This window comes from Babylonia areolata, chromosome 7, assembly GCF_041734735.1.
Source record: "Babylonia areolata isolate BAREFJ2019XMU chromosome 7, ASM4173473v1, whole genome shotgun sequence".
NCBI lineage: Eukaryota > Metazoa > Mollusca > Gastropoda > Neogastropoda > Buccinidae > Babylonia > Babylonia areolata.
The window spans coordinates 19,259,377-19,273,427 of NC_134882.1; the positions used below are offsets into that span (position 1 = coordinate 19,259,377).

At 43.3% G+C, this 14,051-nt stretch overlaps 1 protein-coding gene across 1 annotated transcript in view; it reads right to left on the reverse strand.

Annotated features, from left to right (window-relative positions):
* Positions 1 to 7,286: 7,286 nt before the first annotated feature.
* Positions 7,287 to 14,051, reverse strand: part of LOC143283796 (solute carrier family 4 member 11-like) — a 46,103-nt gene continuing 39,338 nt past the window's right edge. Inside the window, exons 13-16 of the mRNA XM_076590167.1 lie at positions 13,184 to 13,357; positions 11,425 to 11,617; positions 8,764 to 8,933; positions 7,287 to 7,676 (exon numbers count right to left, since the gene is read on the reverse strand). Coding sequence (XP_076446282.1) covers positions 7,613 to 7,676; positions 8,764 to 8,933; positions 11,425 to 11,617; positions 13,184 to 13,357 — 601 coding nt within the window. The 3' untranslated portion in view covers positions 7,287 to 7,612. The remainder of the gene's footprint in view (positions 7,677 to 8,763; positions 8,934 to 11,424; positions 11,618 to 13,183; positions 13,358 to 14,051) is intronic.

Below are 14,051 nucleotides of genomic sequence, written 5' to 3' on the forward strand. Positions count from 1 at the left end.
GAGAAAGAGACAGAGAGAGACAGACAGGCAGACAGAGACGGAGAGACACAGAGAGACAGAGATTCCACCACCAACTACTACAATAAAGACAGGTTTATGTCAACTTCTCGTACATTTCTTATGTAACACACGTAGCCAACTTATCAAATGAAATTGTCTTATTGGAGATAAGAAAGTATTGCATTGTGTTGTATCGTATTGTATTGTGTTGTATTGTGATGTGTTATTTTGTGTTGTGTTGTGTCGCTACAGTACAGCGCCACACGCACCTTCGTTTGTGTGTTGTTGTTGTTTTTTTCCTGTCAAAAGTTGACTTTTGTACAGAATTGTGTCTTGGACAACCCTTCTGTTGCGGTGTATTCATTTACATGCTTTAGATACACACTGCACTCGGGACCTCGGTTTATCGTGTCATCTCCCCACCCCCCACCCCCCAACCACACACACACCCTCCAAAAAAAAAGCACCCAGAAAATCATTTAATGTCTGGTGGAGATGGGGTGGGTGGGGGGTGGGGGGGGGGAGAGAGAAGGAGTAAAAAAAAGAAAGAAAAAAAAATCACGGTCCGTTTCTGGGACTCGAACTCGGTTCTCACTCGTGCGCATTACCCCCACAAGGCCAGCAGGAATAGGGTGGGGGTGGGTTTGGGGGGGGGGGGGGGCCTCTTGGGGGATGGGGGGAGTAGGAGAGGTGGTGGTGGTGTGGTTCGAGTGGTTGAAAGATTTTATTTTTTTACCCTTTTCCTTTATTTCAATTATTTTATAGATCCCCTGTATGTAAGTTATAACCATGCTTCAAAGATACATGTATGTATACAACATTGTAACTTTGGTTTTTTCGTATATGTTTGATAACAGTATAAGAGTCGATGCATGTAGGGTATACATATTTGTTGGTCCTTTAAACTGTGCTTTTGTAGAATCATTGGATGTGTAATTTATGAGTGATTCTTTTGAAAAGTCCCTATTTTACTGTATGTGATTCATCGTTTATTTTAAGCACTGAGTCTGTATGTAAAGCACTGAAAGCTTGCTCCAGTTCGTGTAAAAGCGCAACATGAAAATAAATTGTTATTATTAAACTCTCCGCGTGTACTCTGTATTCTGATAAACGTTTAAACAAGCAAGTCGTCTCTGTTCGCGACAGGCGGCCAGCCACTTCGATCTGGACGAGGTTGTGGTGGCTACCACAACGAAGAAAAGCTCGTCATCAACAACAACAGCAGCTGCAGCAGGAGTAGGAGAAGGAGCAGGAGTAGAAGGAGGAGCAGGAGGAGCAGGAGAAGGGAAGGAGACAGCCCGGAGGCAGTGGCTGAAGGCCTCCAGCACTGGCAGCCAGGACGTATGGCGTCAGGTGTCCCTCATGTGGCAACGTACCCAGCGAAAGACCTCCCCGGACAAGCAGCTCACGACTGATTCTGCTGCTGCTGCTGCTGCTTCCACCACCGCTGCTGCTGCACAGCAACCTCCTCCTTCTTCTGATATCCCACCTGCCGCCAGGGTATGAGGATGGAAAAGGAAGAGGAGGAGGAGGAGAGGGAGGAGGAAGGGGAAGAGTGGGAGCAGAAGTGGTGATGAGGATGATTATGAATATTGATGATGATGCTGGTGATGATTATGATTATGACGACGAAGACGACAACGACGACGAAGAAGAACAACAAGCACATTAAGCATATAACGAATATGGAGAAGAAAATCTTGAGAAGAAGAAGAAGAAGAAGAAGAAGAAGAAGAAGAAGAAGAAGAAGAAGAAGAAGAAGAAGAAGAAGAAGAAGAAGAAGAAGAAGAAGAAGAACAACAACAACAACAACAACAACAACAACAACAACAACAACAACAACAACAACAACAACAACAAATGAAGAAGCAGAAGAAGGAGATGATGATGATGATGATGACGATGGTAATGATACTTCTAATGATGTGGACGATGGTGTTTCGGAGGACGGTGATGAAGAAAAAAAAAGGAAGAAAAAAAAGAAGAAAAAGGATTCGGCACCCGCAGGGCTATATTTTGAGGTCATGTCACTTTCTTTGGGAGGGGAAAATGGTGCGGGACAACTTGTCTGTGTGTATGAAGGGAGGATGGGGACATTATTTGAAGCTTTTTTGTTCTACCGATTGCCTTGTTTGGGTGACCTCGTAGCCCGTATTGCAGGACCTTTGTGTTGTTGCCCTGATTTCGTGAACATTGATTTTAGTGCCCTCGTCTTACGCTGCTCTGATTTTTTTTAATGATTTCATCAAAGTTGTTTCATTGTAATGATTCTGAAACAGTTTTTGGTCTTAAATTTTCCCTTAACGATATTGTTAATATTTTTGTATGTTCTTGTTTTGCCCTGTTGAAAATTGTAAATAAAAAAGTTCGCGGTTATCGTTGCACTGCTTTTTATTTGTCTTTTTATTTACGACATCGTATTGTTGCTTATTCGTTCCACAATGTGATGATTTACGACATATCATTCCTATGTTCCTTTATTGCCTGCGTTTCTTTCTTGTTATTTCGTTTTCGAATATAAAACCGAGCATATTTACATTTTGAGGTTGTTTTTTTTTCTTTTTTCCAACGAATACTTTAGAACAAGCTTCGTTAATTGAAATGCCATGCATACCAGTCTGAACTGCATGTTGTAATGACTTAGTAGTGTAACAAAAATAGCTATATAGTTTGTTTCCAAACTGTTCAATTTTGAAATTAGGGAAATATGATAAAATTGGCTGTATAAAATGGAAACATTTCAACGTTATACATTATATACACTTTACATACATTTATACATACGCATAATCGAAATAACAATGTTCTTCATAACCATATCTTAACATTTCCGCTTAAATCTGAAGTGAATGTGATACCCGAAAGACTTTTATCCAGATATCTAGTCCTGTCTCTCTCTAATTGTATCCGAATATATACAATTATGATTTTTTCAATATAGATATGTGTGTGTGTGTGTGTGTGTGTGTGTGTGTGTGTGTGTGTGTGTGTGTGTGTGTGTTTGGATGTAAAATTTTCAGTTTCAGTACGTAACTTTAGATTGTTTCATTAACATGTGTTGTTTACTGACATACTGGCAAAGCTGATATACCCACTAACCGATTTACAGTTACTTGTTTTTACAATGGTATTAAGACCTATGATTGCATTTTTGCTGGACGCTTGTTGGTTAGGGCTGTCGATATCCGATTTTTCTGTCCTCTTATCATCTTTTAAAATTGAGTTTTGAAGAAATTTCAGGACATGTGGTCATGATAAATAACTTTTTTTCCAGTTGAGGTCTTCACAGAGGTTCCTACATAAGGAAATACATACTCACGTGACAAAGAAATATAATCACGTTGATGTGTAGCCATGGCGGGGCTGGGGGGTCGGAGGGGTGGGGGGAAGGGGCAGGAGGGGACTGAGGCGGTACTTTTTTTTTTTTTTTTTTTTTTTTTTGCTAAAGAACATTTCATGTGTGGTATTTTTTTTATATGTTGTTTCGATTGTTTTTTGTTCCGAGTGAAAGTAATTGAGTAAGCGCCAGTTGTGTATGAGAAACATGACTCATGTCAAGTGTGAAAGCAGTGGAGCTCATTGACAAGTGCACAACCATGTCAGATCTAGGAGGAGAAAAAAACAACCACCAAATTATGCTGTAGAATCAATCAACCTGTTATCAGTCTTTCATTGACAAACGCACATTCATAACCGGATGGGTTATACTTGCATGTGCGCGCAACCTGGGTGTGAGTGGTGTGTTTGAGTGTAAAAAATGTAAAGTATGTTTGATCGATATTTTTTTCTGTTTGAGTGCTGGTTTAAGTATGTTTTAATGGGATGAAAATCGTTTGAATGTGGATTGAAAACAACAACAACAACAACAAAACAACAACAAAAAACCACTTTCCCGTTGCATGAATGTGTTTGGATGTTCTATTGAAATTCACGGTGGTTTATTCATTTTCTGTGCTCCTATTTTGGATTTCGGAATCTGAAATCATTTGAAACCAGAGTTTAATTTCTGTCAAAACTAGAAATTGAAATTCATCTGTTCAATGATAGTGGTGAACGTTAACAAAAGGGTTTCTGTAATGGTGCGGAAGGTGTTTGAGTTATGCTGTGAATTTTTTATATATATATATATATATATTTTTTTTTAATCGCCGCTATGTCAGGTAGTCTTCTGTTTTTAAGTTTCTGTGCGAAGCTGTGAAAAAATGGTTCAGGTTCATCCTTCACAACTTACATCCCAGCACCCATACTAATGTGTTTCACCTTTGCGTTTTGTTTATTTATCTATTCATTTCGGGGTTGTTTTTTTTTTTATCTAATTTTTGTTGTTTTTTACAAAATCGTTGTGGCTCATTATTTCACTCACTGATCCCTTTAACTCGGAGTAAAACGTTGCATTGTTGTAATTAGTAAGTTGCTTTTTTGTGTTTGTTTCTTTTTATTTCAGTTTCTTTTCGTTCAGGAGAACTGATTTTAGAAAGACTTAGTCTGGATTTCTTCTTGTTTTTTCAATTTTAGGATGTTGTTACATTACTGGACTTTGAAATATACTCGCTGGGCCGACACGATAAGGTGTTAAATCTACTTTCCCATTTAGTGACTATCTGTTTTACCATGATGCTACAGCAACGAAGTTTTTTCATCTTTTTCTGTATATGAATATAGAGCATAATTGTGTGTTTGTTTCCACTAATCTTTTCAGCTGAAGACTGGCACACCTTTACAAAGCTGTTTTGATTATTGCACCTTACTCACCTCCTGTATCATAATTTGATTATCTGATTCTGCTTAGTCTTGAAATATGTATTCGTGTTTTTACATCTTTGTAAATCAACTTGTTTTGAATTTAGAAATTTCCATTTATAACGGCACAGTAACAGGAATTTTAAAGCATTAAAATTTCATTTGTCCTTATTCTAAATCAAAAGGTTTATTTTTAAAGAGTTGGCGATGTCTTTTGTGAAGAATAAAGTGTGCTATATCTGTTCATCTGAGTATCACTTTGACAATTTAAAACCGAGGCTCCTGTCCCATATTTGCTTAATCTATAAATCATAAGGTAAGTACACTGATGATGACTATCAACTTATTCATCCATATGACACTTGTATTTCCACACTTTGAAAGGGTCCGTAGATTTTTTTGTTGCAAAATTGTTATGAAAATTACGAAAAAAAAGTTATGGTATTGCAAGCGTTTTGGAAAGAAAGCCTTGTGTTTTCGCAAACAGTGTCCCTTGAAATTCACTTCTAAGCACATTGTTTCTTGACTGTTTATTGTATTCGTTTATGTATTTATTTATTTGCAAATTTGTTTATCCATTTATTTATTCATTTTGGTTTATACAATCACATGATGCATTTAGCCATTCGTATCTGATCTCACATACATCTGAAACTTGTTGTGTCATATAACTGTTAAACATTTGACAATAGATTATATTTGAAATGGATAGATGAATACATTGATAAATGAAAAACAAACAAATAAGTAAGATAATGATGATATGTCACCCACCTATTTCATGAGATGTTCTTTAGTCACAAGAAAAAAAAAGATTAATAAATAAATGAATAAATAAAAGCACTTTCCTTGTCAAGGTCATGACATTATTTGACTGATTTTATTCTATTTCAATTTATAATTGATTGGAAATGATTTCTCGGAAAAACTTCCCCTATTAAGTCATGAAATGTGCAAAGCCCCCGGCACCGTTGATTGATAAACTGATCTCCATGCTTGCTGAATGATCGATTGTACCTGAACGATTTGTTTCTGTGCCTGTCAGGAAATAAAATCTTACTGTGATGGTGACTTCTTCAGAGTTGGAGTCATTTGTGCACTGTTCCTCTCGACTGAGGGTTGGTCCTGGGTGTCTGTGAGACTGCAGATTGTATTACTGTGTGTGTGTGTGTGTGTGTGTGTGTGTGTGTGTGTGTGTGTGTGTGTGAATTTGCACGCTTGTCTCAGTAAGCACGCGTGTGTGAGTGCGTACAAGTTCCGCTGAACATGGCCCATTTTCATTATTTCATTTCAGCCATTCGCCTTCTCCGTATCTTTCATTTTATTATATTTTAATGTATTTACTGTTTAAATTTTTTTTTAATTGTTTCTTTCCTTTTTATACAAACTTAGGGTAAGCTCTTAAGGCATCTGCTTCCTTATTTTAAGCAGATGTGGTGATATGGATCAGTCCTCAAATTTCAACAGCTTGAAACTGAAACTGAAACTTCTTTGTACTCCATTCTCTCGCCGCTCCCACCCACCACCTCACCTTTCTCCCTCCCTCTGTCTGTCTGTCTTTTTGTGTCGAAAAGAAGACACCGAAGATATAGGTAAGTGGGATGGAGTGGGGTGCACAGGGAATTCCCGAAAGATGTGTGTCTGTGTGTTAGTCTGAGTGGATATTCGTACTCATTTCATAGTACTGCAATGGTACTGGCTTGTGTTTTACAATACTGCACTGTATTTCACTGTATTACACAAACCTAGGGTAGTCTCCTATGGCCTGGCCAACGTGTTGCGTTTATGTTTTTAAAGTCAGACATCTGCTCTTTTTGTCTAAATTTTTTTTTTTTTTTTTTTTTTACTCTCTCCTTAATTCTCCTAAGCCGACGTTGTGCTGGCGTATATACATTACCCCGCATGATTTGACAGCTCATTAAAAGTGAAACTGAACAGACAGCACTGAATCGTATTGCACTGCTTTTCATTCAGTTGCATGGTATTCGCAAAGCAGTAACAGTTACGGTATAACAGAGAAGAAAACCAACACTCGACCCAAATCATGCACACACACACACACACACAAAGAGAGAGAGAGAGAGAGAGAGAGAGAGAGAGAGAGAGATTCACTTAATTTGGAAAAAACGTTAAATTGATCACACACACACACACACACACACACACACACACACTGTCCTGTTTGAGGATATGAAACCACCGTTTTACTGAGTAATATACATATGGATAAGACCAATCATTGCACGTGGATACAATAATAAACAAAGAACTCAATTAAAAAGACACGAGAACAAAGATGGGACAACATAAGAGAAGAAGCGGAAGAGGGAGAGGGTAGGGGATGAAATCACTTCACAGTTGATGAATACTATGTTCTAAAAGGACAGACCCACATCATTAGTGCCTCTCTCTCTCTCTCCTCTCACACCTACCTACGCCCCCCCTCGCCCCCCATGCGCCTGCACAAAGTTCACCCTTAAGCTGGAGCGTGGGCTTTTATGTGTGTGTGTGTGTGTGTGTGTGTGTGTGTGTGTGTGTGTGCGCGCGCGCGCGCTCACGTGCTTTGAAATTAACACATCCCATGTTTGTCTTGTTTGGGAGTGTTGATTGTAATGCCCTGTGTTAATCTTTTATTACATATTTTTTCCTGTGTTGATGTTGATAGCGCTCTGGGATAAGGAGGGAGTGCGGATTAAGAATACCCATTGTTACTGTTATAAATACCTTATCACTGCTATCATCAACATCGTCATCGTCATCATCATCACAATCATCATTACTAGCAGTAGTAGTAGTAATAATCGTAGCAGTATGACATCAGTATTGAAAGACAAGTGAGTCCATGTACAGTTTGCACAAGAAGCAGCAGTCTTCAGTTGGAGTAGTCCAACGCTTTGATGTATTTGTCATCCATGAACAACGGCAAACAGTATTGTCTGGAACAGAAATGACAGTGCATCATCACCTGCCCGTGCGCATGTGTGTGTGTGTGTGTGTGTGTGTGTGTGTGTGTGTGTGTGTGAGTGTGAGTGTGCGTGTGTGTGTGTGCGTTTGTGTGTGGGTGGTAAGCATGTGTGTGTGCGTGGAATCGGGGGGAGGGGGGGTAAATAACTTGAATGTACAATCGCCACCAACACAACAACAGGTACACACACACACACACACACACACACACACACACACACACACAGGGAGAGGGGAGAGGAGAGACGGACAGACAGACAAAAAGGGAGAGAGACAGGGAGAGGGAGATGGAGACAGAGAGGCAGAGACAGAGAGAGAGAGAGAGAGGGGGGAGACAGAAAGAGCGAGAGACAGAAAAAAAAGAGAAAGAGAGATAATCCAACATAGAAAGGGAGAGACAGAGAGAGAAACAAAGACAGTGGCACAAACAGACAATTTTGAAGTTTCAAGTTTTAATTATCATTTCACTCCTACTGGAGTGTGGAGGATTACTGCAAAATAATGGTTTCAAGCCCAGAACAAACATTTCCAAATACACAACAATGTCACATAAAAGTTGAGAAAACACAAATGTCTTTTAACTCCGAAAGTGTAGCTAGGCAACATTTGCAAATCTAATCATCTTACAGCTAAAATGACTTTTTTGCCTCCTTTGAGCATATTACAAAAATTAAAAACCCATTTTAGAGACAAATATTTTTTAGGAACATATCTTTTTCGTAACTGAGAAAAGAGAAAGAGAGATTCCATGATAAAATGAAACTCATCACCAATCACAGACATGTTACAAACCTTACAAAGCCGTAACTTTTGTGGTATGCCTATGTGTCTCCCTGTTTCTATTTCCAGCTTATGATTACTACTTCGAAATCTGAAGAAGCTGATAACGTAATTATCAGGCATTTGACTTATATATTTTTCTCTACCAAATCCACTTTTGAAATTTCGATAAAACAAACATTTACTACTCGCCTCTACAGCATGTCTCCAGAGATTTTGAAAACTATCTCTCAAAGCACAGACACAGACAGACAGACTGACACACAGCCCAGCCCCCACCTGAAAGGAATGAGGAGGAAGATGAGGACCGGAAAGAGCATCTCCAGGAAGCTGACTCCGGAGAAGCCCACCCCGCACAACAGCAGCAGCTGCAGGAGCTGCAGGAAGGTGAACAGGTGGACCTTCTTCGTGGGCACCCGCCGGATGTAGTAGGTCGGGGGATAGGCTGCCTGCATCCATATACACACATACGTATACCTACGTGCACACACCTAAACACACACGCACACATGCAAGTACGCATGTACACACACACACATACACACACGCACGCACACACGCACACACACACATGCAAAAACACGCACACATGCACGTACATGCACACACATGCACGCACACGCATACATACATACAAACAAACGCATTCACGCACACACGGTCACGCTCACGCGCACGCGCATACGCACAGGTACATACAAACGCGCGCACTCTCACACGCGCGCACAAAGAGGTACAGACTCAGGCATACGCATAAGAGTTTTATGGAAAGTAACTGAAAGGATTTGATCCATGAACCACCAAAATGTGTCTGCTGATCATTTTCTTGCTTCTCGTGATAATTAAAGTCTTATTCTTAATTACACCCTCCCCCCCGTGCCCCCCCCCCCCCCCCACACACACACACGAACACGCGCACACGCAGGTATGCACACGTTCGCACGCATGCGCGCGAAGAGAGTTACATACGCACGCACCCATACAATACAAACAAAACAAACCCAAATTCGTTTTACAATACAAAACAGCTCATCACCTCTTCAGTAAAGAACAGCAGAACCATTTGGGCCATCTGGTTGTTGTTGAGGGGCGTGATGGCCACGTAGAGGAACAACGCAACACAACACAACACCACACATCACAACACAATACCACACAACACAACACAACACCACACCACACATCACAACACAATACCACACAACACAACACAACACATCACAACACAATACCACACAACACAACACAATACCACACAACACAACACAACACCACACATCACAACACAATACCACACAACACAACACAACACATCACAACACAATACCACACAACACAACACAACACAACACATCACAACACAATACCACACAACACAACACAACACCACACATCACAACACAATACCACACAACACAAAAAATACAACACCACACCACATCACACCACACCACACAACACAATTCCAGCCCCCTCACTTCTTCAGTAAAAGAGCAGCAGGACTCTCTGGGCCATCTGGTTTTTGTAGAGGGGCGTGATGGCCACGTAGAGGAACAGCAACACACAACACAACACAACACAACGCCACACAATACAACACCACGATGCACAACAGTAATCCACACCACACCACACAACACAGCACAACACAATCCCAACCCCCCACCCCCACCCTAACCCCACCCCTCACCTCTTCAGTAAAGAGAGGCGTGAGTCTCTGGGCCATCTGGTTGTTGCAGAGGGGCGTGATGGCCACGTACAGGAACAACACAACACAACACTGTGAACACAACACAATACCACACAACACAACACAACCCCAGCTCCCCCCCCCCCCCACACCCCACCTCTTCAGTAAAGAGCAGCGTGAGTCTCTGGGCCATCTGGTTGTTGTAGAGGGGCGTGATGGCCACGTAGAGGAACAACACAATACAACCCAACCCAACCCAACCCAACCCAACCCAACCCAACGCCACCCCCCTCACCTCCTCAGTAAAGAGCAGCAGGACTCTCTGGGTCACGTGATTGTTGTAGAGGATCATGACGGCCACACAGAGAAACAACATAACACTGTGAACACAACGCAATACCACACCACACATCACAACCCCAGGCCCCTCCCCTACCCCCACCCCACCCCCACTCACCTCTTCAGTAAAGAGCAGCGTGAGTCTCTGGGCCATCTGGTTGTTGCAGAGGGGCGTGATGGCCACGTACAGGAACAACACAACACAACACAACACTGTGAACACAACACAATACCACACAACACAACCCCAGCTCCCCCCCCCCCTCCCCCGTCCGCCCCCTACCCCCACCTCTTCAGTAAAGAGCAGCGTGAGTCTCTGGGCCATCTGGTTGCTGCAGAAGGGCGTGATGGCCACGTGCAGGAACAACACAACACTGTGAACACAACACAATACCACACAACACAACACAACCCCAGCTCCCCCCTCCCCCCCACCTCTTCAGTAAAGAGCAGCGTGAGTCTCTGGGCCATCTGGTTGTTGTAGAGGGGCGTGATGGCCACGAAGAAAACAAAACAAAACACAACACCACACCACACAACCCCACGTAGATGAACAACACAACACAACACCACACAACACAATGCCAGCACCCCCCCCCCCCCACACCCCCCCCAACCCCCCTCACCCACTCACCTCTTCAGTAAAGAGCAGTGTGAGTCTCTGGGCCATCTGGTTGTTGTAGAGGGGCGTGATGGCCACGTAGAGGAACAACACAACACAACACAACCCAACACAACACAACCCAACCCCAGCCCCCTCACCTCCTCAGTAAAGAGCAGCAGGAACTTTCTGGGTTACGTGATTGTTGTAGAGAATCATGACGGCCACATAGAGAAACAACACAACACTGTCAACACAACACAACACCACACAGCACAATGCCAGCACCCCCCACACTCACACCCCTCACCTCTTCAGTAAAGAGCAGCGTGAGTCTCTGGGCCATCTGGTTGTTGTAGAGGGGCGTGATGGCCACGTACAGGAAGAGCCCGTACAGCACGGCGCTGGGGATGAGGGACAGCAGGGAGGTGATGGCCAGGCTGGCGCCGATCAGCAGGTGGGACAGGAGGGCCGCCACGCGGGTCTCCCGCACCCTCACTACGCTGTGGCACACAGAGAACACTGTGATGGAGTGAAAGGGAGAGAGAGAGAGTGGGGGGAAGGACAGGGGAGAGAGGGAGCAGGGAGAGGGGGAGAGAGGGAGAGAGAGGATGAGAAAGAGATTGGGAGGGAGAGGAAGGGAGAGAGAGGGGTGGAGAGAGGGAGAGGGAGAGAGAGGATGAGAAAGAGATAGGGGGGGAGAGGGAGGGACAGGGGTGGAGAGAGGGAGAGGGAGAGAGAGGATGAGAAAGAGATAGGGGGGGAGAGGGAGGGACAGGGGTGGAGAGAGGGAGAGGGAGGAAAGAGAGGATGGGAAAGAGGGAGGGACAGAGAGGGGTGGAAAGAGGGAGAGAGAGGGGAGAGGGGGGGACCGAGATAGAGAGGGAGAGAGAGGGGGAGAAGGAGAGAGAGAAATACGAAAAGAGAGAGAGAGAAAGAGAGAGAGGGAGAGAGAAGGGGGGTGGAGAGGGAGAGAGATAGACAGGCAGACAGACAGGCAGGCAGACAGAGACAGAGATGGAGACCTGTACATCCAAAATACAAACTGATGATAATATAATGGAGTTTACGTCGTTTGCGCTGGGTTGGGTTGGACTGTTTTATTGGAATGGGGATGGATGGACAGATTGGATTGGGTTCGGTGGATTGTGGAGACGGGCGCAATAGCCGAGTGGTTAAAGCGTTGGACTGTCAATCTGAGGGTCCCGGGTTCGAATCACGGTGACGGCGCCTGGTGGGTAAAGGGTGGAGATTTTTACGATCTCCCAGGTCAACATATGTGCAGACCTGCTAGTGCCTGAACCCCCTTCGTGTGTATATGCAAGCAGAAGATCAAATACGCACGTTAAAGATCCTGTAATCCATGTCAGCGTTCGGTGGGTTATGGAAACAAGAACATACCCAGCGTACACCCCCCCGAAAACGGAGTATGGCTGCCTACATGGCGGGGTAAAAACGGTCATGCACGTAAAAGCCCACTCGTGTGCATACGAGTGAACGCTGAAGAAGAAGAAGAAGAAGAAGAGGTGGATTGTGGGTTTGGGTTTGGGTTAAGTCCTTTTGAGCTCAGTTGGGTTGGGTTAGTTTGGGACGAGTCGAGTTGGGGTGGTGTGAATCCGGCTTGGCTGGGTTGCTGTGAACTGGACAAGGTTAGGCGTCTTGGATTTTGCTGGGTTTGCCGAGTAATGATGTGAAGTATTATGCTGTCCTGTAGGGTGCTCTCTCTCTCTCTCTCTCTCTCTCAAGGGCGAGGGATGAAGGATGGATGTGAGAAAAAAAAATCTGGTTAAAAAAAAAAAAGAATCGTGTCTTGTGTTGTCCTCTCTCTCTAACACACACATCCGCGCAAACACATTCTCTCTCTCTCTCTCTCTAAGACTAAAGATGGGCGTAAAAAAAGGCACGTACATGCTTATGTATTACAATAATACTTTGTTCTACCTGTCTCTGTTTCTCGCTCGCTCTCTCTCTCTCTCTCTCTCTCACACACACACACACAAACAAACAAACAAAAAAAAAACAACAAAAAAACAAAAACCAAAAAAAACAACAACCAACCAGAAACTCACATCTCCCTCACGTGACCGTCCATCACGCGCTCTTCCACGTCGGCGAGCGCGCGCACGTGCAGCGGGGACTGGGGCAGGGAGGCGTGCACCATGGGCAGGGTGAAGATGGAGGGCACCAGGTTAATGAGGGCCACCACCATCAGGTCCCAGTGGAAAGACGTGCCTTTCTTCATCCTGCATAATAACACGTAACACTGATACTCTCTCTCTCTCTCTCTCTGTGTCTCTCTCTCTGTCTGTCTGTCTGTCTCTCATCTATTTTATTTATCTTGTTTATTCATTCATTTACCAATTTATCTATTTATTCATATATTTGTCCATATACCATTATAATAATTATTATCATTATAATTATTATCATCATCATAATCATCATGATTATTATTATTATTATTATTATTGATGCATTTTTGTGTTGTTGTTTTTTGTTGTTGTTTTTTTTTTGCGTGTTTTATTTGTTTGCCCTGATCGCCGGATGAAAAAAGTATGTCCGTCTTGCTTGTTCCACTTCCCTCATTGAATAAACGAGGAGGAAGGTGGTAGAATAGTTAAGACGCCCGCCTGCCAATAGAGTCCGTGAGGATCTGGGTTCGAATCCCGCTTTCGCCCTTCCTCCCAAGTTTGACTGGAAAACCAAACTGAACGTCTAGTTAATCGGATAAGACGATAAAACCGAGTTCCCGCGCGTGTGCCGCACGCACCTGGCGCACTGAAAAAGAACCCTTGGCAACGAGAGTGTTGTCCTCCGGCAAAATTCTGTAGTAGAAATCCAGTCGAATAAGTCACACAAATAATTATATAAGCATGCACTCACGGCCTGACCAAGCGCTTTGGGTTATGCTGCTGGTCAGGTATTTGTCTAGCAGAT